A 24,775-nucleotide genomic window follows, 5' to 3' on the forward strand; every position below is an offset into this window, starting at 1 on the left:
TGCTCTGAGCGCCTCAGATTTTTAAACCTCCTTGTGTTTGAAGAGGGCTCTAAGTAAACAAACGTCCCTCTGCAGGAATTTCTGTTGCAAGGCTCTTGAAGCCCTGTCCCGCATAACACGTTCTCACCAGTAGAGGGCAGTAGAACACACTGGAACAACAGTTTATCCAACTCGGCCAGAATAAAAATCAGTAAAATGCATAAAGGCCAGCTAACCTGGTACTAGGCCATCATCTCCATACACATCAGAGAAAGCAAACATCTTATAAATATTCTCTTTTAATGCCCTTCTTGGGAAACCGTTTATTTACTGCGGGGGCCAGCTAGGTTTCTCCCTGACATGAATTTAATCTTCTCTGGCTATTTAGATACGCCTGACGACCTCCTGTTTACTTCCATGTTTTTGGTATCACCACAGTACTAAAAATAAAAAAGCTAAATGTGGCCCGTGGCTGTGAGACTCCTTCCCCTTCTAGACGCAGAGCGCGAGCTCGGGAAGGTTAGGAGAACAAGTGGTCCCAGCCAGGCAATTTGCTTGAGCCAAACAGTTCCTCTCCCACAGGGCTGCTGATTTCCAGAGCTAAACAAAGAAGGAGAAGCTACTTGGTGCTTTATAGGTGCCGGCTTGCCAAATGCCTGGAGTTGTTTTGCCAAAAATGTTGAGGGCACAATAGAATACCAGGTCCTCTGAATGCACACGCTGCTTGCTCTTTCTCTGGAAAAGCTGGCTGTCTGAGGAAAGGGTTAGCCGAGTGTGGCCACTTTGCCGAGCAGCGTGAACGGCCTCTGTGCAGTGGGCGAATGCCTTCATGTGTTTGGAATGAGTGGATTATGGAAACTATGACTGGGTGGTGCTTTCCCATCCCTGAGAGCGTGTTCTCTCTTCACCTTAGCCTGCTGGTGCCAAGTGCCCCGCCGAGGGAAGAGGAGGCCACACAGATGAGCCTTTCAAAATACTCAGGAATATATATGTTTTTTCATGTTTCTGCCTTTGTAATTTATCCTTCTGACTCCTGTTAATTATTTAGATGGACTTGGCCTTCCCTGTACATCAACCGGTTATTTAAGCATCATTCAGCCTCGTTCCAAGGCGACTGTCCCTTAGTGAACCCATTTACTCAGCCTGGCTGTTAAAGATTGCAGGCTTTCGGAACCCAGAGACTACAAGAACAAAACAGAAAGGCAATAGGGTCTCTTTGGCCTGCTGTCTGTAGAGAGCTACGGCATTTTCTTTAAGCTCTCAGCCCTGTTAGGAGCTTAGGAAAGATGAGGCACCGGCCTGGGGTAAATGTTTTTATCCTTGCTTCACATGAGAAGAAATGAGACAGACAGTCCTCTCCTGACCTGCCTTGAATGGTAAGCGAAATAGGTAACAGAGCAGGTCTGGGCTCTGGGTCATTCTCCCACAGCCACTTAGACAAATAATCCATGGAATAGCATTAGCCCTTCGCCTGGGAGCTGCTATCCCAGCACTAGAATGGCTTAGCTTGTTTCTCACGTGCCATCTGACCACCACAGCTCCTCTAGCGAGCATTTTCTCATCTCCACAGACGCAGAGAAGGGCTCATTGCTGGTTTTTGAGTTGAATATGAGCAGCCAAAGCAACCATTTAGTGAGCCTTCTACAAAAATGTTTATTCAAACATTTATTTATGATGCTGTTCAACTTAGATAGCCATATGGATTTGTGTTTATTATGAAGTGAATGTGTTCCCTTTTTAGGGGCCTGATATGAAGAACTTAGGGTGTGGTTATTGTTGTTTGCCACCAGGTAGAGCAAGTACCTGGGATAATATCACCATTTTAATAAGAATTAAATTTCTATAATATATTTATTATTAAATTTATAATTTAATAAGAAGTTAATTTCAAGGCTTGGTCCATGTACTTCATTCCAAAATATAAATTCTCATAATGGCATAAGCATAGACTCAAAATTATCAGCCTCCCTAACGTCAGTTAAATAGAAAGTAAGGTTATTTTTATTATTGATGCTATAAATTATCTCCCAATTTCAAATTATTGGAGAACAAGTGCCCAAGCCACCGGGACCATGCCTTGGAAGCTGATACTTTTCAACAATTTAGTGTCATTAACGTAGCGTGCAGGAGGCAGGGTGGCCGCAGCCTTGTGACATCCTTAACTTCTTTCTACCTGCCAGGTCCAAGCTCCCACCTCCAGGTCTCAAATTTTCCAACATTTGCCTTCCCTTTCCCAATCCCATGGGATGTCTCTCCCCTCCCCACTCCCAGATTCACTACGGCTTTCAGCAGATTTTGGATTATAATAACAACCTTCTGGGGATGTAAATTTAAATATTCAAGACTCCAACCTCAATGGCCCAAACCATCCACTTTCTAAAGCTATAGGGGGGTGTCAAACAGCAGAGCCTAGCTACCCAAGCAGAACTCCTACAGGGTGCTGAGTCTCTCATTGCCGGTTATATAAACAAGTCCTGATGAATATTAATGACTATCAGAAAATTAACTTTTTAAAAAAAATCTCACTCAAAAGTGGCATTCTACTTAAACATGCACCTCTTGTGTTCCAGCTGCAAGGAGTACAAAAACCTAAATTCCTTTTTTGCCATCGTCATGGGACTCAGCAACGTCGCCGTGAGCCGCTTGGCACTAACGTGGGAGGTAAGCCGCTGCTGGGATCCAGCTGTGACTTTTGCCACAGGAATAAAAACAGAGGCTCTCCGGTGAGCTCTTCTATAGAAATAGCTTTGGCGCTGGTGGAACAATGGAAAAGGTAGGACCCTCGGAGGGAGATGACCTGTCTCCTCTTTCTACTTACTGCAGCGTGAGAGTTTCAAAAGATACTGGCCAGGTGGGGGCAGGAAGGGGAGGGGAGGGGCGGGAAACCTTAGCGGTTCCGGCTCTACAATGTAAATAGTCATAAATGCAGGTCTTAGGCATAACACGAAGGAGCAGCTTAGATCTGATGGCGGCAAAAGTCGCTTTGCACACAGGTTCAATTGTCTCCAAACTATCTGCTTATTGCTTTTGCACATAGGGGCCTTCCCTATGATTGAAAGGGGGCAGAAGATCCATTTTTATCCAAGCAGTCATTTTGCTTCTGAAAAAAAAAAATGCCAGCTGTTGGGAACAGCAAAGGACCCAGTATTTCATAACCACCTGGCGACTCCTCCCTCCAGAGAGGAGCAACAGTTGGCACCGACTGTCTTTGGAGCTAAAGTTATACAGGTGTGTTACAAACTTCTGCAGCAAACAGGGCGAGTGATTCATTGACAGTTCAAAAACACGCTCAGCTGTCATTAGCTCAGCACTCGGGAAGTGCTTATCCCCCTCCGTGTGACATAGTTGAAGAAACACTAAACTCTAAGAACATACTCACGAAAATAGAGTCCTGATAAACATACACAGGCATGTGTAAGAGGGAGGGACCGCAGCGGAAGAGGGCAAAGAGTGTCTGAGAGACCCTCTCTGCCACGGTGTTTAATAGCCACCGCTTGAGTCCCCGTTCCTCTTGGCATTCTTTTCCCACCCATTTCCCCCTTGAAGCTCTTTTCTCCCCCCCCCCCTCCCCGCTTCCCTAAATATTTCCATTGTTTTCTATGGCAAGTCCTCACACGTCCTTCTGTCTTGAGTTTCCCTTCAAATTCCAGGCAGCATGCAGCTTGCAGCGGTTCATCCCCTGAATATAGGCATGAGGGCATTGGTGAGGCCTGCGAGCCATGCGAGGCCGTATCGGCTTCCAGCAAGCCGAAGAGCAGCGTGGGCGTGCCAATAATAAGCGAGCAGGGAAGCCTTTGTGCAGCGCCCGTCTCGCTGCCCATGCTCCCTGGGATCTCAAGAAACCCAGGGTTCCCCTCAGAGAGTCAGCCCTCCGCAGTAGGTCTCTGGCTTCTGATCCCACGCACAGAGTCCAAAAGGGTGGGTCAGAAGAAAAGAAAGTTCTAGAGGTTTTCGAGGAGGGCCCATGGAGGCCAGCTGTAGGTTCCACGTAACAGCAACCAGATAGCGAGACAGAGCACAATCTGGACCCTTCCGGCTGCCTCGGAAGCCCCTAGAGAGGATCCAGCCAGCTGATTGGCCAGTCCTTTACTTTCCCCAGTATAAGAGTGCCACGGGTATGAACTTCTATTTCGGTCGTTGCCTGTCTCGGACAGAAAAAGTCAGGTTTTTCTTGATTGATAAACCTTCATTTGTTTTTTGAGTTGAAGTGTGATTATGTGATTCTGTAAGGAGAACTTCCGCTCGTGAGCATCTTGATTTGGATTATTTCTCTGTGTTTGATGAAAACCTCGCAAGGGCTTCTCACACAGCTCCCGTGAGCCCCAGAGTGATGTCACAGGCAGTGTAAGGAACGGTGGTGCACCATCTCAGGGGACTGTAGAACAGTTAGGGTGCAAAGGAGCAAGTGAAAACGCTTGTGGTAAGAAGGGCTCAAAGCGGGAGAGCAACCTATATCTGAGGGGAAGCCACCGAGAGTGCTGGCCTTGGCCTAGTGAGACATCGGCACCCTGTAGTGGAGGGCTCCCTATGTTGTTCTCTGACCACACCCACTCTACTTCAGTAGCACCCCCACCTCGCAATCATGACGACAGAAATGCCTGCTGACTTTCCTAGCCATCCCTGGATTGGCTACTGGCCCCAATGAGGCACATCTTTGGAAGCAGTGTGAGGCTAGAGAACAATCTTAAGAGCCCCCAAACGGTTTATTACTATGTTGGGTATTGCCTTTGTCTGAGAATCTGGCTGAGTTACGAAGGCTAAATGACAGAGGTGTGATCCAAAGCAGACTGTTTCCATGAACGTTGATTTAAAAAAAAAATAGTTCTAGCACACACAAGTCTGTTCAATGTGTAGTCCTAGGTATGTAGCCCTAGTTGGCCTTGAACACACGACGGAGACCAGGCTGGCCTGGAACGCGCAGGGATCCGCTTCATTCTGCTCCCAGAGTGCTTGGGTTAAAGGTGTGTGTTGCCATGGCCAGCTCCAGGAAGGTTTAGTTTTTAAAATGGACCATATTTACTATCCAGCGTGGTGATGCTCCACGTGACATCCTCAGACCCCCTAATGCCCGTCACAGCTTTCAGCCTGGCGTTCATCTTCTGCGAGATAACACAAGGTTCCTCCCATCCTTGAAAATGGGTTCTAGAGGATGTGGAAGATGCGCAAGGCACTGGCTTCCAGAAACAGAACAAAAGTTCTACGGCTGATTAGATGGGAATCTGACAGCCTGAGCCACACCCCCAGGGAAGAGATGGGAGTTCTCTGAGGACTGCAGGGTGGAACAGCAGGAGAAGGGGGACCACAGGGAGCAGAGCAGGGCTTCTGGGAGTCTCCAGGTCCCACCCACTCTCACGCTGGGGAAACATTTTGGGACCGTTTGGAGTCCTGGCCTCCAGCTGCTCTTCCCTGCTAGAGAACTTCACTTTCCTTCTGATTTGAGTTGTGAAAAGCTGTGTCAAAGTTGTTTACCAGCTCTGTTTCACGAGCACGGGTTGCCTTGGCCTTGAGGATCAGAGGATAAGGTTTTCACCTGTTGGCCCACCTGACTGTGGGGTATATAAGCCTCCTTGGTGCTATTGAATAGAGGGCTTCTTCCCAGTGACTAGAGGTCTCTGTCTCTCTGTCTGTGTGAGTCTTTGTATGTTTCAACCTCCAGCCCCTTGCCCAAAGCTCGAGAACTGTATAGTAGCGCATAGAGCGCAGACAGGCGTTGTGCGCTGCAGAAACACATTGCTCTGCTTCATCTGGGTTTTTCAGTAGAAAGTTCAGCTTTACCAAAGCAACTCGGAGCAAAATGGGAAGCAGTGGATTCAAAAGGGATCCAGTCCTGATCTCCTGGCCTCTCTTGACAGGTGCTCTGAGTGGTGCTGCCAAGCACCAATGTGTAGACGGGAGAAGCCAGCATCCTGGTAGCCTCTCGCCTTTTCCATTAGAGCCAGGCAGAGAAACCATGCCAGAGGGCTTGGTTGGAAGGGCAGCTCAGATCTCAGATGGGAAGTGATCTAAAAGCAAGCAGGGACTATGAACCGGAGGAACCAGGGTCGGCCAGCCGTGGCTTAGGGATAGGCAGGCTAGAAGACTAACTCCTTCCGTAGGTAACACACAGGCTTCAACTTTTCAAAGGAAACTGAGCATCTCTGTACCTCAGCACTGTTGGGAACCAAGGAGAAACCAGTTTATAAAAACAAAAAGAAACACCATAAGAAGGGCGTTTTTTCGTGTCTTCATAACGAAGGAGAAGGGCTGCGTCTTTCCTAAGGCTCTTTGAATCCTCACATTCTCCAGGCTAAATGTCTAATTGGGGAAATCAAAGAGTTAACAGAAACAAGACTTTGGAGGGTCCAGGCCACTTATAGTGTCAGGAATGCAGGCAATCCTAATTATGAACCGTCCAGTCAAGAATATATTATAAAAGCGGTAAGGCCAACGCATTCATAGCTTCGTGGAGTTCAACAACAGTAAGACCTTTCAAAGGCAAGTTCCGTATATGCCAGAGATGATTCCCAGGCGACGGGGCGCACACTAGTTCATCCTGGCTCAGAGGCGGTTGACTGAGGGCCAGAAGAAATGCATCTCCCTTAGAAACGGTAACGCACACAATCCATATCTAGATCTAGCCTCTGACAGATGTGTGTGTCATTTTCATTTGATGAACAGAAACTGCCAAGCAAGTTTAAGAAGTTCTACGCGGAGTTCGAGAGTTTAATGGTAAGTGACAGTAGCTTTCCCATTCCCTCTGCCGTCCGCGTTAATCCAATTTCCCATTAGCTCGAGTTCTCGTGGTAGAAATTTTATCTGTCCTTGTATGACTTTAAGAAGTTTATGATCCCTTTTAGTGCTGCTAAAACAAGCATGCCTGACTAATGAACGGCCCCCTCAGGAACTAACTTAAAGAGGACTTATGTCCCACATAAGGTCAATTTGCGTAACTTAGAAAAGCAGTGTAATAGGGTTCCTACCTAACACAGCTCAGGTTGCCCAGGGGTTGGAAGCTACATCTCTTGGCTTGCCAAAATTATGTCTCCCCGTTGTCTGGGAGGTGTAACCAGACAGGAACGGGATGAATGGGTCTTGCTGGGAGGCAGGGGATGGTTCAGAGGGCGAGTTAGAACTGGCTATGCAAGGTAGGGGATGGGGTGGGGAGCCAACCTTCAGGGAGGAGGTGGGGCTTCAGGGAGTGGGGAATCTGTGGAAGTTTGTCCTCCGGGTTCATTTTACATTCAAAAGGATGCCTCTCCTTGGCTCCTGTAGGCTCCTTAGTGAAAACAAACATGCAATACTGTCTCATCCATCCGTGAAGTTGTTTTAAAACCAATCAAACCTGTTTAAATCTGCCTTTCTTCCATAGTTACATCTCACCCCAAATACCCACTTGTGGGATGCTGAGGCTATGTGTCCTAGGAGGCTAGAAAGGGGGGTGTGGTTTCTGTCACTCACCACTGACCAGCAACACTTTGTTTCTCCTAAGGATCCTTCCAGAAACCACAGGGCCTACAGGTTGACAGCAGCGAAACTGGATCCTCCCATCATCCCTTTCATGCCCTTGCTCATTAAAGGTAATCTCAAGACACACCCAGGCCAGGCTGGAGGGAGGGCTGGAGGGGTGAGGATGAAGGACAGACACCCTCTGGGAGAAAGACACTGCCTGCCTTGATTCCCATTCCTGGGTCTAAGCGTCCTGAAAGGGTTGGGAGGTGGGAAGGCGGTGGTAGGAAACGCCTGTGATTTCTGAAGCCTTGTGAGTGAAAAAACGGTTTATGTTAGAGATTTTACTAACCTCAGGTAAAAGTGATTTGGAAAGTTAAACACCTAACATAAAAGAAACTATTATCAGCTTTTTCAACGGCAGTGTTATGCAAATCCACCCGCATATGCTAATGGTGCTATTGTGCTTTCTTAGTGTGACATATTTCGGTTAGTGACTAGAATGTGGCTTTTATTTCTTTACAGATATGACATTTACTCATGAGGGGAACAAGACTTTCATTGACAATCTAGTAAACTTTGAAAAAATGGTAGGTGCCGTATTATAACCTTAACCACAATGTTTTTTTTTTTCAAATAAAATTTGCATTTGTACTAATCAGGCAAATAACGTCTGTGTGCGCTGCCATGTTACAAAGGTAGTTATACAGAAAGGAGTTTTGAAACATTTGGTTCCGATTGGCTCCCCCTTCTGCTGTCAGTACGCTTTTGTGGAGCTGAATGGTATTTGTGCCTTGGCTCTCAGCGGCAGCCAGCTTTTTATGCCCGCGTGTTTCCGTCCCTCCGATGCCTGTTGTTAAAATGCACGCATGTTCAAGAGTGACTTCTGGGTTTCTGGTTGTTTGGTGAGGTCTGTGCAGCTAGACCGCCCCAGGATGCCTTTGAAATGTTTCTCTGCCAAGGCTGACGGGAGTGCCTGTAGGGGAAAGGCAGCGCCCCGCAGCCGAGCGCGTCTTTATTGCAGGGTATTAATCTAAGTGTGGATTGCTTAGTCTCATAAAGTTCACTCAAGTTCAGTGAGGGGACTTGGAGGCTCCGAGATCTCCATAACGACGGCAACAGCAACAACAACAACAATGAAATGTCAGTAACAAATGGGAAACTGGCCCTTGCCTGGTCTGTATTTCCCAGCCCCTTCTCCTCCGCCCCACCCCCACGCAGAGAAGAGGGAGTCTGGCGAAGGTGCCCTGCAGTTTGGTGTCCTTACCCTCCGTGAAGCAATAAGGCCGGCCCTTGCCAGAGCCTTTCTTTAGCCGCACAGTCCATGTCAATGGAACGCCACACTGTCTCCGAATCCCTGGGCTGTGTGTCGCCCGGAGGGACAGAGTGGTAGAGCTTCATTTCCCCAAGGGGTAAGCATTTGCCCAAGGTTGTTTTGCACTGTGAACGTGGCCTGGGATTTGAAACTTGGGAGACATGGGGGTCAGTACTCAGTTCCATCCTTGCGTCCCTCATGATTTGTGTGAGTCTGTTTCCCCAACAAAAAAATGGGGCTCGTGCCTGCTTTAGCCACCTCTGGGCTGATAGGTGGTAGATGACAGTGGTGCATGAGTCTTCCTGTATGTCAGAAAGTGCTGGAGAGGGCTTAGCAGAAACCTGTAATTCCAATTGTCTCTTGAAGTCAAGCTAGCGTGTATGTCTGTGGAAGAATTTGAAACACTCCACTGTATGCGGGCTAAGGCTCAGCCCTGCTCATATAAGCTTGTGATTAGGAAGCACAGCTCAAGTCCACTGCCTTAGACTTTTGAGGAAGCAGACTATAAGCACACCCTCCTCAAAGACACTGCACCATGGGCAAATAGTGATTCCTTGCTCACTTGTCATCATAGAGAGCTAAACATTCCCCAGCCTTTCTGAGAAAGACAAATGCTTGTTTTTCCAAAGTGGACAGTTTAGCAAGTAGGAAAATGCCTCCTGAGTCACTTATACAGAACATTCTAAGATCAAGGAAAAGCTAAGTCAACTACTGGGCTATGAAATACAGGCAGAGATGTGAAGCCCAGCATTCCCTGGAGAATCAACCGACTTTAGGACTGCTAACATGAATGAGACGGGCCAGAGCAAGCAAGGTTGGCAGCATGAGCTTAGCCAGCCGCCTCCTGGGGAGGCCGAGAGTTGTCTCTGAGTTCCCAGAGCTGTGTCCTCTCCATAGCCTGCAGAAGGAAAGTCAAGATGACCCACGAGTAGTGCTCCTCATGTCCTGTACCTCAGATCCACAGCCGTGAACTCCTCCCTGCTAGGCAGTAAGCAAAGAGGCCCTAACTGTTCTGCTCTTTGGGTGGCCATGTTTGTTCAACAGCCACTGATTAGTTAAGCTGGCATCGCAGCTACAATGCCCAAGCCTAGATTAATGACGGGTTGGATGTCATTATTATAATTTAGAAGCACAGCTAAGTTTGTTTCTTTGCATGTCAAAGTCTTCAGTGAGCATAGTAGCTTTGCTCAGAGGAGCAGTTGACGCTCCTGGCTTCAACCCTCTTCTCATTTCACGTGGTCCATGATGGGATGCCATCACGCCCACATTCCAGCCGTGAAGAAGGGGACAGGGCTGGGGCAGGGCACGCTTGTTCCCATTAAAGCAGGGGAAGAAGCTGTACTGGTCACTTTCATCACCTTGTGGCTAGAAATGTCATCACTTGAAAGGAAGGCTAGAAAACATAGCTCTCATTTGGGGTTTCTGTGTGTGCCTCATTAGAAATTAAAGAGGCTGTTGCTGTGAAAGAGAGGGAGGGAGAGGTTTGGCTAAGTGCCTTTAGTCCTCTGGACCGGCAATTTTCTAAGTTTGATTTGATTTGATTTGGCTTGATAAACTGTGTTACCAGATAGTTCGATTTTGGAAATGCCCTTCTGTGAGTTAGATGTTACTAGAAAATGAATTTCAGAATTGACTGATCAATGTGGTATTATCCATCAACACTGACCAATCAGTGTTGGTCCACTTTCTACTCTATCCTCCCCTCAGTCAGCCCACCCTCCCTCCAGGCACCGCCCCATCCATCACTATTATACACGGTCCCTCTGAAGTATCTTGGAGAAGGTTGCATCGTCTTTTCTCGATTCTTGTCAATCATCCATCAGCAAGGCCCAGGTGCAAGCAGAGTTGGCAGTCTGTGCACCTGTTGGGCTCTGTCCTCAGTGGGAACCCCTGACAGGGGCAGAAGACACCAGGGTAGCCAGGGATACCAATGCCTTTCGGTAGAGCTGCCCTCACAAGGGGACAGCAAGCCAGCATGCCAATGCTAAATTTTTGGTTTGTTTGTTTGTTTGTTTGTTTGTTTGTTTTGAGTGTCTTCCCCCTTGAGGTATGAATGAGGATTAGAGAATTTGTTGCATACTGCTTTTCAGGATCTGTGGGTACAAACAAAAGAGAATTCACACTCTGGTCCTAGTGCAAAAAAAAGAAAAATTCTCAGGCATTCTTTCTTTGGGGGGAAACATAAAGGAGTATGTTTGAATAAAGCCCCTCATAGCTTTCTATGGCATGTATGAATATTTATAAAGCTCGGAAGGTAGACTGGCTATGGATTAGTGGATAAGCGCTGGCCTGCTGCCACTCTCCCCGGCTACAGAAAGCACACCGATAGGTACAGTTGCTGCAATACTGGAAGGCTGGTTCTATTTCAGACATAGCCATATTTAGGTATATTTATTTAAGAATAAGATTTGGAAGTAGTCATTTTTTTTTTCTGGAATGAGAAGCCTAGAGGAAACTTCTAGACTTCTGGAAACATGAACAGAAGCTTATTAAGGAAGAGAGATGTTTTGAATCCTTTCAGCTGGGCATTTCTAGGCATTCCATTATATAATTAGCAACAGTGTGACTTCCAGCAGCAGTTGTGGAATGCTGGCTTTGTTACCTGCAGCAATGGAGAAGAGTCCTTAGGTAAAAATCTAAGCGTTCAAATTTGCCTGGTGCCCAAGACCTTCTCAATTCAAAGGAAATCTATAGGAATACTTTGGGGACTAACACACTTTATATAGACTTCACAGACTGAGACAAATGCAGATTTTCCAAAGAGAATGCTTCAAAGCAACAGAGAGTGCCCAGGGAAAGGATTTCACTAGGTGGGGAAAACCTTACAGAATAGTCCTCGTCCTTTAGAATATATGCTGTTGCAAAGATAAGATAAAAACATATGGAATACTAAAAATTAACAAGTTATTAAAGCAGGGGTCATGGTAGTAGTGAAAGACATGCACTAAAGAAGCAGCTGGGTTGAGAAGTTCCTGCAGCCATGTCAGCAGCAGAGAAAACCGCATTGCGTACAGTCACATAAGAAGATCCAGCCATGCTAAGTACCCATCAGGCATCCTCTCAGACTTCAACTCTGAACAGAGCCCACGTTGGCAAAGCTGTCCTTCTTTCTTTCTCTTCCAGCCTCGAGTCCTTTGTTTTGTCCTCTGCTGTTTCATGAGCATCCATAAATGTGTCTGGTGTATTCTAAGTAGGCAAGAAATAATCGTTAAATAGAAGAATGACCCAGTGATATTTCCATTGAAATATCACTTGGTAAGGAAGGACATTTGGAAAGGATTCTATGACAAAAAATGATAACCAAAACCATTTTCTGTTTGTTAGAAATTGAGTTAGCAAGGGTGTCATGTTTTGCATTTCACGAACCTGAGAGTTGACTCAGGATGTCTTTCTCTTTCCCTGAGCTATCTGTTCCAAAATGGACATTATCCTTCCCCTCCCCCACCCCGTGGCACTTTGTCCTTCAGGGTCTTTCCAATCTCCTTCAGTGTGCACAGAGATGCATACAACACTCCACATATGCCTGAGCTGTGATATCCCATGGCCTTCCTATGTACAACAGACTGGATATTATATATGATAGATGTGTGTGTCTGTCCCAGATCCTTTGGATAACAAAGATCCACCCCTGGGGACAAAGTTTAGGCTTCTTCAGGAATGTATACAGCAAAGGCTGGTTGAGTTCTGAGAAGTTGGGCCTTACTGTGTGCATAACCAGTTGTTGCTACTATTGGCATAATCTTTGTAGAAGAGCGACTATATATTTCTGTACCTTCTTATTGGGGAAAATTGTGTCCTGAATATGGAGCAGTCTATTGTGTATAAATTCTATTAGTTATATATGCTAAGCATGGAAGAGCTGTAGGCAGCCTATCCTGGATAAGCACAGAGACAGAGAGATTCAAAGCAGGCCGGACAGAAATGTCAGAGGAAAAAAGAGAGCCAGACAAGCAAGGAGAACAGTGGTGCTGGCATTGGAGGGTCATGAGTTCAAGGCCAGCCTGGACTAGAGCAAGATCTTCTTTGAAAAATCAAAATAAAGAGAATAAGAAGTATTGATATCTTAACTGTCAACAGAAGGAGAGGCAAAAACTGCTCCCACAGACACTTGCTAGAAGGGGCATTCCTGGGAGACATTCTCAGGATGCTCCTAGCTGAGAAGCCAATGGCCTAAGGCCAGGGAAGCTGTAGCGGTGGTGTCTGAGCCTGTAGCAGGTGGTCTTGCCAGGAGGCCTGCAAGTCTGAGCTTGAACACTGGACACCTAAGCCTGAACCTTCTCAGCAACACCTGGAGTGGTGAGCTAGCTCAGGCAGAGCCAAGGGTCAGCAGGAAGAAGCTAAAAAGACTGGGAAGCATAGAGGCCTGGCAGATAAGCCCAGGTCCACACGGGTATGGAGAGATGAGTGATAAGACCTGGCTGGGCGACTCTTCTCCTGAAAGGCTAGCTGACAGGTCAGTAAATGGGTGAGACGGAGGCCTTGAGCAAGACACCTCCCACCCCACTGGATCCAAGGATAACTATCTACCTCAGAGCTTGAGGAACATTCGTGTCTGGCTTATCACCCCAGATGTGAAGCACGGGCACCACTCATCTCCATATTGTTCTCTTAGGCCCCGGGCAGGACATCTGTTTCTGCATCTGTCTTCAGCTATAAAGAGAAATAAATACCTGGACGCGGCTACAGTCTTTCACACAGCACCACCGTTTGCCTTTGACCTGCATGGTGTAAACAAGCCCCACAGGCCTGCACTTAGAACCAGAGAGTTATTTCAGGGGTTCTGATGAGGGGTTCCAGCCTGTCCACCCCACCAACGTGGAACATCTTCCAATGGAGATGTTCTCACAATCACCCCAAATTACAAATCATTTTGGTGATGAGGCAATTGTTAATAGGAGTCGTAATCCTCAGCTTTGTTGGGATGGAGAAAGGTTTGATGTTCTGCTCTGGAGTAATCAAGCATCCCCCCCTTGCCCCCCACATCCCCCCTCCCTGTACTGCCCCCACCCCACCCCAGGCCTGGCATTGTGGAGAGTTGCCTGGCCAGCTCTAGCCTGGCCAACCTGCTCTGGCAAAACCTCCAAATCTAGGGTGTAATTTTTTTGCTTTCTGCCTGTGATGGGAATTGGATAACGAAACCCAGGTCTCTCGAACTTTAGTTTCAGCCAGCCTCAGTTGAGCGCAACCACAGATAATCTTGTCTGCCACCAAAGATGACACATGGAGAGAGGTCCTTTTAGACACAAAAGACAGAAAGACTAACTAGATATGTTTTAGTGGAGATGAGTGTAAAATCCTCCCCCTTGGTCCTCAAAATCGGCTGCACATGGCCAGAGCAGAGAGCTGAACCCAGGCAGCAGCCCAGTGAACCAGGCGGTGAGGTTTAGTTCTCCAACGTCCAACAGATGTCAGCTACGTAATTTTATCCAAATTGTGACTTAGATGTATAACTGAGCCAGCTCAAGAAAAAGAAGAAAGCTTGTCTGCAGAGTGAGTTCCAGAATAACCAGGTTTGTTACACAGAGAAACACCCTGTCTCAGAAAAAAACAAGCAAACCTCCCCCCACTTAAATCAGGGTGTTTAGGTTGAATAAGGGAGACCAAGGGAACAATTCTATGTGTTTGAGGAACTAACCTTTCTGCTAAGATTCCAGAGCTCATTGACTGGAAAGAAGAGGGAGAAATACTTTTGACTCCAACTAGCAATGAACTTCTAGTTCAGAAATGGTTATAGATGAGAAGGTTGACTTTGGAGGTGGTGCATTCGCACTGCTGGGTGTACTTGAACACCCGGAAGCCATGGTGTATAAGCAGGCTATAGAAGGCACTATGCACCCTGGAATGTTGGGGGGGTGACTCCTGGAGTCTCAGTAGCATATTAAATATTGCACGTGTCAATGGGTGCAAAGCAAAAGAGGTTGGAGCTAAAATATGTTAAACTCCCCCCCCCCCGTTTTCGGCCCCCTGGAAAATTCTATAAGCACGGATTGGCCAGCAATGCTGGTGGCCTCACTTAACATCACCGAGTTCACACCATCAAACATTATTGTGTGGACCTCACGTGGAGAAAGAATGGACCTCCTTATAAAGCCCAATTTGGATTTTGAAGTTAAGCTGAAGTTATCTTGGCAATACAATTAAAAGGATACGTCAAAATTAAAACCATTGTGAAAATTAATCAAAGATTTGGAAGGGTAAAATGAACTTCGGGGCTAGAAATTACAGATTTGAACAATTGTTCTCACATTTTAAACTACATAATGAGCTAAAAAATTATGAAGCCTCAGAGGATAGCTATAAAGAGCAGACTAAAACTAAAGTCAGAATGAGATGTTTTATCTTTCAAAACTAAAAAGCAGAACAATTACTCCCCACAAAATGGTATAGGAAGAGGTTTCTGACCTCTGCTAATTGTTTTATTATTCTTCAGAGGGGCATACTGGCAGCATTTCATGGGGTTTTCGGTAATTACACTCCATTCAATATCTGAAGAATTACAATAATTCTACATGGAATATACTTGTGCCCTTCCGATGCAGAGCCTTCAGAGGAGTGAAGAAACAGCTTAAAGTAAATTAGCAGGGAAATTATCATAGTTACTGTTTATTCTGAGGCTCCGTATACCAGAGGCTAATTATACATTGTATGCTACGTTTCCTTGGAGGTACTGGTCGTTTGTTTCTCATGCCCATCAACAGTCCTGCTGGTCTTTAGGATCCTTTATGAAAGTAAAGTTTGAGCAACTTTTCTGATGGCCTCTTTGTGTGGGAGAAAGCGTCCCTCACAGACACATGCTGCCTCCGCTTGCCAGAGCCCTGCAATGGAAGGGAACGGCAAGCGCACATTGTGATGCTCTTGTATACACATCTGTGGGCCTTGGCTCTTCCATCGTCGCCTCAAAGGCATCTTCTTGCACATTAGCAAAACCAAGGCCTATGAGAGCGAAAAGTGGGGACTGGTTTACATAGCTCCTTGGAAATAGGGGGTTGCTTTACCCAGATGGAACCTTTCCAGTTGTCTGCTGAGAGAGCTATTCATCCACCACTCTGCAGAGTTCCCTTCAGAATCTGAGAAGCCAAGTCCAGGAGCAGGGACTCCCAAGCCAAGCTGCTGCTCAAGTAGCTTAAACAAAACCTGACATCTGGCTGAAGAATGGTGCTTAGGCCTCACCAGGGTTTTTCTGTGGGAGTCTGAGGTCTCTGTTCCTAGCCTTCGTGGTAGAGATGTCTATCCTTTTCTTCTACTTGCCCACTAAGTCTGGGGTCTCTCGTCTGCTCAGCAAGCACTTTCCCACTAGGCCCCATCCCCCAGCCCTTCTGCTTCCTTTGTGTCTGTATGCAACACACACAAAAAATGCTCTTTTAAATTTGTATTGCAACCAAAGCCTTTAAAGAAATTAAGATCTCTGACTGACAAAATTAACAAAGGCCAACTGAGTTTTGGTCCTTCTTAGAGAATGTTTAAGATGCAAATGGCGTGGGGAATAATCTCAGTGCAATGTAAAAGTGAAAACCAAAATCAAATAGACATACAGAGTATGACTTAACTTTTTAAATGAATTTGCATGTTCATTTCTAAAATATCAGAAGGCTAGTCAGACATTGGTGGCGCACACCTTTAATCCCAGGACTCGGTGGAAGTAGAGGGAAGTGGATCTCTGAGTTTGAGGCCAGCCTGGTCTACAGAGGGAGTTCCAGGACAGCCAGGGCTACACAGAGAAACCCTTTCTCAAGAAACCAAAACCATTTTTATTATTTTTTTATTGTTTTCAGATATATGCCTGATACAAGCATATATACAAATACATATATATTTATAAAATCAGAAGGAAATGCACCAGAATAAAAATGTGTTTGCCCCTTGAGTTTATAACCTACATGGTTTTACTTATTCTTACCATTTTGGTTTCTTACAATGTTATTATGGCAGAGTTATAAATATAAGGAGGCAAAAACAAAGAAGGAAGGAAAACAGAGTTCAGATTGAAACAGAAACTTTTTCTGGCACTGACAAGGGTCAGGAAAGCATAGTGAGCAGCAACAATCCCAAGCAGAATATTCGGACTTCCTGTTCCGTGTAATCTACCACCTCACTGCCTGCTAACTGGGAGAAACTTGAAAGCTAACCTCCTTCAGATCCTAGATAGTTTCAAAGGACGGGGGAAGCAGTTTCTCAGCATCAAAGCAGAGTGTCAGGTGCACTTTTACAACATGAGGCGCAGGCCCAGGGCAAGACAAAGAGCTGTGTCATGAAGCCATGAATATTCGTTACCTGCAAGCGCTTTGTACTAGGATGCCTCATTAACGTCACTCTGCAAGTTACATATCAACCAGGTGCCTTCCGAGCGTCAACATGCCAGGGCATGCCAGGGCATGCTGCTGTCTCTGGTGATACCAAGTGTTGTTGGAATAGCTAATGTTTTCCCCCTTGGCAGATCATGCAATAAACTGACTGCCATTTCCCTTCTCTTCTTCCTCACAGCGCATGATCGCCAATACTGCCAGAACCGTGCGGTACTACAGAAGCCAGCCCTTCAGTAAGTTCTGAGTTACGGCATGCTGCCGTGCATGTGGTTGCGATTAAGTCCTTTCTAATGAGACTTTCAAGACACCCTAGGAGTCTGGATAGCATTTGACTGTGTCAAATGGAATTTGGACCATGAAGCACACATGTGCCTTGGGTCTAAGAACTTTGGCTGTTATAAGATTAAGAAGATATAGTCATGTTGCTGTAACACAAGAAAATATGGGTCAGAATGCTCTTTCAGTGAGTGGGTTTGAAGGAGCTTCCTTTGCTCATGCCGATGTAGCTAGAACAGGTTGCAAAGGCCCGTGAAAGCCTGCCTCCCCGTGCTGCTCTTGACGTGACGCACTGCTCAGTGCCAAGGAACTTAGCAACCCTTGGAAAATCAGCACCATTGTTTATAAACTGAAGATAATTTATTGTCTCTCGAAAATGCATTAATGTTTATAACACATTGGCAAAAGGTCCCATGGCAGAATTTTATATAACGTTTGTAGTGTTCCCAGGTATTCTTTTAAATGTTGGCCATATGTCATAAGTACCAGTGCTATGCTTTTGTAGGTATAAAATATTACTCTTAGCAGATGACTGTTTTAAACTGTTGGGACTTCTCGGTTTCCTCATCGTGCCAACTGGCCACACTAGGTCGGTGCTGCTGTCTTTGCTGGCCTAGGACCCGGGATAAGGTCTAGAGCTTTCTTCCCTCGGTCTGGTTTGGGAGAGAGCAGGTGAACCCTTTGAAGTTCGGTGCTACTGCCACTGTGTGAGTCATTTGAGAGGCTGGCATTTTAGCTCAACATGAGCCGATGGCACAGATAAGACAGCAGCCTACCTCACCATCCTCTCCAGCAGATCCTGTCTTAAGAGACTGACAGGTTCTTGTTTTAAAAATCACAGTAGTATGCTCTTTGTAGTGTGGCTCTGGCCCAAAGCCAGAGCTTGCTAACATAGAATGCCAGAGCTACTCACGCTTCATTTTTTTTTTTTTAACGTTCAGGAGAAAGAAAGAAAAACAATTAGAGAAAGTAATCTTGGCTTAGGGAGTGAGAAGGGCTTTAAAAAAGCTTAATTCATACAACCGTGCCCTCTCAATTCCTGAAAATGAGAACGGTCTTGCATGTTACCAACCCCTCCGGCCTGGATCCGGCCAGCGGTCAAGCACCTCACATCCTTCCCTATAGTGATTTACTTTACTCTGTGTGTGAGAGACGGGACCATACATCGACTGAGAGTGGGGAGAAGCAGTACCAGTTACAACAAACAGGCTTTACTAGCCAGAATCCACGTCCCTTCAGAAGATTCCAAAACATTCTCAAAATCACATGCAAAGTCCTGTGTGCTGGAGAGGGCTCAGAGCCTTTGGGAAGGATTCTCGGGGAGGTTCTAGAACCAAACAGGAGCCACAGAAGAATCAGCCTTGCTTCACCAGCCTCTTGGGCAGTAAATTCTACCTTCTTCCATATCTTTGAGAAAAGTGAGGGATTTTTAATGTTTTTTGTTATAAATTTCCAGTGCATTTGTTGAACTTATCAGCAACTGTGGGTAAACAGCAGCTGCTTGTCGCTGAAGTCAACAATCTATAGATAAAGCTATAGGAATAGATTCATAAACATTGTGGGGATATATACAATGTAATTACAGTACATTGTACATGCAGAGTATACTGCCAGTGGGAAGCAGAGGAAATTAAGCACAGTGTGTTCTGTGGATCGCTGTGGTATTATTTATATGTGATAATTATACTGATGAGTTTGTTCTTACAGCAAGCAGGGGCCTTTGTAGCTTGTCTCTGCGTCTGTGCTCAGACCTGCTTCACCCCCTCCAACTCCTTATGCAGATGGCGTTCTGATTGTCTTGTGGAGTTGTGGGTGGATCTAGCAGGAGCAACTGGACTTCAGAAAGCAGCGTTGGGGTGGGAGGAGAGAACTCAGTCCAGAGTCCAGATTCCAACTTGGCCACTCCTGCTGACCGCTAGAGAAAGGAATAGTTCCCCGATCAGTCCCTGACCCGTGGACTGCAGCAGAGGGTTGGGCTGTGTATAAACAACCTATAGGGGCTCCATTTCAATTTGGGGAACTTTACAGGGGAGAAATTCAGACTCTTTGTTTCAAAAAGAATGAAAGGAAAAGGGAAGGAGGGATAAAAAGAAGAAACAGAAACACAGGGAAGACCCAGCTGGTCTGGACACAGATTTCTATGTGGTGGCTGCATTCAGGAGCCACTAGGTAGCCGCTTCCCAAGGTTCTGTGTTTCCAGTTTTCCACTCTGCTTTTGAATCTGGCCTTCTTCATTCTAATAAATAATGTGTGTAGGAACTATGGGTGTTAGATTTTCCTTGGAGTCCTGGTTTGAATAAAATCCATTTACCTTTTTGATAGCCCAGGTGCTCACATGGATAGATCAAAATAGATCAGAGCAAGTCACGTCAGAGAAGAAAGCTGTACTAGAAGTCATCAATTAGCCGGAAGGTGGCCTGTCCCAAGTCTGGACCGTGCCCAGGGGCATACAGTGAAGCGCTGCTGTATGTGCGTGCAAGCTCAGGGGGCCTACGAGGCCTGATGCCCACTGGCTCGCTTCAATGCGGTCCAGGTGTTAAGTACTCTTGTGAGTTACTAATGAAACTGTATCTTTGACATTGGTCCTCATCCGGATCAAAGGAGGTGGAGACAGGGTGTGAGACACAGAGGTGAGCTGGGAAGGGAAAACAATTCTCATCTGCCACCAGGGCCATCAGACAGATGCTTCCCTTTTTATTTGGTACCCTTTTTAATTTTTTTTCCCGGTGTGCAATGCAGAAGAAAATGATCAAAAGAGATGGTTCCAGGGAAGAAAGGAAAACTGGAGGGTAGGAGGGAGCAGAGGGACCAACCAAGTCGAAGCAGTTCTGTGTGGATGTGGTGCGTGGCCAGGTCTTGGCAGAACCCAGGGAATCTGTGATGAATGTGGTCAGCCAGTGGGGAAAATAAAGCTGCATCTCACGTGCAGATAGTAGGCAATGCCAACTCTGCCTGCTCTTCTTTTAACAGATCCCGACGCCGCTCAAGCTAATAAAAACCATCAGGATGTCCGGAGTTATGTACGGCAATTAAATGTGATTGACAACCAGAGAACTTTATCACAGATGTCACACAGATTAGAGCCTCGCAGGCCCTAGGCACACGAAGGGCTCTGAGCGGTGTTCTGTCTCCAGTCCACAATCTCTCCGAAACGCCCTGTGTGCGTGCGACTACTGACTGTGTTGTCACTAGAGAATTCTCCAGAATGAGCAGAGACACATCCCGAGACCCCCTCAGGGCCACACCCAGCTTTCCGAGCATCCCACACGAGAGGAAGAGATTGGACCTGTGTGACGCTGACCTGCCATAGCTTAGGGGTCATCCGTTATAGTCACCCTTCTTCATTTCCAACCATGCTGTCGTCAGGCTCACAGGAAGAAACGCAATTGCTGAGGAATGCCAAGCCCCTGACATCCCCTTCCAGGCTGCAGTAGGAGACTGTGCCTGGTGGGTTTGACTTAGATACATTGATGATGATATAATTGAATGGTTTTTTTTTTTCACTTAGCACCTTGATTTGAGGCATGGGGTCTGGGGAGGGTGTGGAGGATCCATAAAAGTCCAAATTATAGGTCGTATTCCTCCATCTTCATAATCTTACCTCTGAAGGACTAGAACCCGCACCACAATACAATGAAGCATCGTGGCTATTTGGTCTGTAATTTCCGAATGATACTATAGAAAATATGTTTACATTGTAACTCTTACAAATTTACAAATCAGGATCGCGTATGTAGTAACTGCTAAGAAACACTGAGGCTCTTAGTATCGTCGGCGTTCAGAGGGAGAACGCATCCAGAAGAGCACAATATGCACAAAACATTTTTCAAAATTGAGATATTTTCCTGGGCATTAAAAACCTTTCCTCTACAAATTTATTGTTACCGATGAAGAAAACCGTATTTTCTGGACTTAAATGTTACTACAAAAAAATCTTAATTTTCAGCAATTGTTTTGCACTTTCAGATAGATTGTAAATAGGTCGTGCGATCAATGGTATAGAGTTATTTATTCGCTACATGATAGACATTGTGCCAAATGATTCCTTTTTATTTATTTAGTATGAAATTTTGGAGTACATTTTTTCCTGTTTTCACAATTAGACTACATTTAATGTGTAGGCATTGTCTGTACATATCTCTTCTGTAAATAACAGCCAGTATCTTCATTAAATACCCTTGACAAGACATAGCTGTGTTGTCATTTTCTTGGATACAGGAAGTCTCACTTTCAAGTATGGTGGGTGCTGGATTTTTTTTTTTACCATTTACTTATTTATTTATTTTTGTGCATGTGCTGAGGACAGAACTCAGGGCCTTGTACAGGCTAAGTTCACACTCAGCCTGAACTTGGTTTTTGTTGCTGTTGTTTACTTGAAACAAAATCATACAATAATCCTTCCAGTGAGTATGCTCATGATGTTGGGAACACCAGTATCACTGTCTGACATCATACTGTCACCTTGCAGAGGGGACAGTCGTTAGCATTCATTTCTCATTTCTCCTCCCAACCCCGGGCAACCCTAATCTACTTTCCGTCGATAAGAGCTCGCTCTGAACCTCCGCTAATTGGAATCACGCGATACAAGCCTTTAGTGCCTGGCTCCTTTCATTTAACATAATGCCTTTGTGATTGTTCCACATTACAGCTTGGGTCAGTTGTGCGTTCCTTTCCACGGCTGGTCAATACATGTTGTATGGATCAGCCTCATTTTGTTCACCCTTTCATCACCCTTTGGCCTTCAGAGATGCTGCTGGCGGGAAGAGGCTCTGGGTGGTGGCCCTGCATGTGTGGGGTATCTTCTTATCTCTCAGTGTGAAGCTGTTAATAAATACTGAAGAAGGAGATACCCAAATTCTTCCTGTTATGGACCTGCTCATTTCTTAAGGAAGTCTATTTTTGTCCATATTGTATTTTAGGCTGTACTGGCCTCACAAACTCACATTATTTCTCCATAGACAGAAATACAACCATGAAGACAAGAAAATTTGAAGACAATCTTCAAATAAGTTTGAAGGCCACTGCATAGTATATCCAGTTCTTATAAATAAGCCCTGGTTCTCATTAACATATTAAGGGCGCTAAGAGGTCCTTTTAAAATGTGTGTAACATCTCACAATTAAAACCCACCTTGCCAAATACTAAAACAAGTAAACGGATTTCTGTGTTTATTTATTTTTTTAGTGCCCTAAAGAATAGAGGTGTTATTTCGTGCGGTATTGATTTCTGCCCAGAAGTACACACATACAATGCCTTGGATTTACTACACGGTAATAATATTTTTAAAGCCACAGAGTAAATTTTCTTATAGTCATGACTATCCAATATTGCACTATATCATAGGCATCAATCAGCTGCAAAGTTTTTACCGGTATGGATTTCTGGATAATAAGGCTGACTGTGCATTCTTCCTTGCTTTGATCTTACCCTCTTCCTTCCTACATTCCCTGGACGCTGGTATCCTGAGCTCACCAGCTCCATTTCCCAATTCCATGGTGACTGACACATTATAACCTCATTTTAATTTGCTTCCAACATTATTAAAAATGAATACATCATCTCCCATGTGTATTACCCTTGGTCTCCCAAATGAGAAGAACAATTACTATAAAATAAGAGAGGTTTTAATTATGACTGGCTTTAATATAAATACATTAAATTCCTTTATTCAAGGTAGAAATGATGAGGTCAAAACTTGGTACTCTGAAAAGGATAGAGCCAGGCAACCCTTCCTGAATGGGGGGAATGCAGTAAATCCTGCGAAACTTGCAAACAGGCCAAAAGAAAATGAGATGCCTACGAGGTCATAAGAAGGATAATGAGGTTTGTTGAAAGATGTGGGGTGAGGGGGGGAAGAAAAAGAATATTTCTTTTCTTTTCTAAAGCTCCAGTAGAAAATTATAGATTTAAGTGTTTAACATAACTGCTCAGCAAGGTCACCAACGTAGTGTCCGGTACCTAAGCTCTCGCAGCAGCGCTGGAATGCCATGCAGGTTCAATATTCTCCCCTCCTGAATTTAATGGCATCGCCTCTCCAGCTATGCATGCTGATCAATGACTACCAGTGTGGGGAAATTAAAAGAAGTGTCACTCGGCTTCAAATTGTGCTCCTGATGATAATAAAAATTCAGCAGAGAGGGAGCAGTGTGGTAAAAAAGCCCCTGCCTTGAATCGCTTTCCTTTGCCTGTTGATCTCAAATGCATTACACGTCTTGCTTCCGAGTGATTTGAATCTGTCCTACATAGCAGAGTGGAGGATGGTACGAGCAGGCCCCAGCAGCCTTTACTTATTTATAAATTGGGGGAAACCATCAACTCAACTCTCGCTGGTCACTTTTTCCATTTGTTCGTTGGTTCATTGATTCGTTAGCAGATGGTGGTTAGGATGTGTTATAGTTTGGATCTTGAGTGTCTATAAAGTACCTATATGTTGAAGTCTTTTGTCCCCAGCTCATGGTGACATTGGAAGATAGTGGAACCTTTTTGGGGCGGAGCCTATGGAAAGAAGTGAGGTCACTGGGAGCAAGCATTGTTGGGATTCCAGCTCTTTTATTTTTCTCTCTTTGTTACTGGGCAATCTTGATGCCAGCAGTTTCCTCTACGATGGGCTACAACAGACCATAAGGCAATGTGGCCAAAGGACGATGGTTGGAACTGCTGACCATGAACCAAAATATAATTTTCTTCCTCAGATCTTAAGCATTTTAGGAGGCCTCTGCGGACCGAAGATTCGATGCTGCAACAAACCGCAGAGAGTTCCGCTTCTCACAGAGCTTCTCGCCCAGTGCGGGAAAGAGGAGAAACCACTTGCATAACCAGACCGCCAACTATAAAAGCCCCCTCAGGGGAGGTTATGGGGTTAGCATGTAAAATGAGGATTTAACTTCAGGTGAGGAAGTGTGGCCGGTGGAAGAGGCAGTTGGGCTGAGCTCTGAAGGAGAGAGGAAGAGAATGTGTTCTAAGAGAGAAATGTTTCCATTTCCCCTTCCCAGGGAGAACTTGTTCCTTAGCCTCTCTGGGTTTGTGGGTTGTAGTGTGATTATCCCTTTCTCTGGGTGCAGTGGGGAGTGGAAACAGGGGGATCAGGTGGGGGAGGGAGGGACAAAGGAAGACAGTGCAGGGAGGGACAACCGGTAGGTGGACTTTTAGGGGGAGAGTGGAGACCAAGTGCTGTGGAAACTTCCTGGACCCTGGACCCGATCTCTCAGTGCCCTGACCTGTGGAGAACACCTTAGTTACTTCAGTATGCAGTGTTTGAAAGGAAGGGCAGAGACAGCTACAAAAACCTTCAGATGTGACAAGCCAGAGGTGGATCAAGATTCCTACAGTCACGTGCCCACCTCAGTCTTCTGTAGGACATGTGTCAACTTACTGTGATAATACCCAAGAAACCGAAACTTCCCATTTAAAACTCTTTAGCGAGTGGGCAGCCCAATGGCACTGTGTTGGACGGCTCCATCCTGACCCGACTCTAGCC

General features: G+C 45.7%; 1 protein-coding gene across 4 annotated transcripts in view; it reads left to right on the forward strand.

The window, feature by feature from the left end:
• The window catches only part of Rapgef4 (Rap guanine nucleotide exchange factor 4), a 260,996-nt gene extending 239,511 nt beyond the window's left edge, over positions 1-21,485 (forward strand). For all 4 annotated transcript variants that reach the window (XM_005346569.3, XM_005346570.3, XM_026778805.1 and 1 more), the window contains 6 exons: positions 2,550-2,640; positions 6,637-6,687; positions 7,448-7,535; positions 7,930-7,994; positions 17,201-17,255; positions 20,269-21,485. In XM_005346569.3, coding sequence (XP_005346626.1) covers positions 2,550-2,640; positions 6,637-6,687; positions 7,448-7,535; positions 7,930-7,994; positions 17,201-17,255; positions 20,269-20,396 — 478 coding nt within the window. In that variant the 3' untranslated portion in view covers positions 20,397-21,485. The remainder of the gene's footprint in view (positions 1-2,549; positions 2,641-6,636; positions 6,688-7,447; positions 7,536-7,929; positions 7,995-17,200; positions 17,256-20,268) is intronic.
• Positions 21,486-24,775: the final 3,290 nt, after the last annotated feature.

Source organism: Microtus ochrogaster, chromosome 4 (assembly GCF_000317375.1).
Source record: "Microtus ochrogaster isolate Prairie Vole_2 chromosome 4, MicOch1.0, whole genome shotgun sequence".
NCBI lineage: Eukaryota > Metazoa > Chordata > Mammalia > Rodentia > Cricetidae > Microtus > Microtus ochrogaster.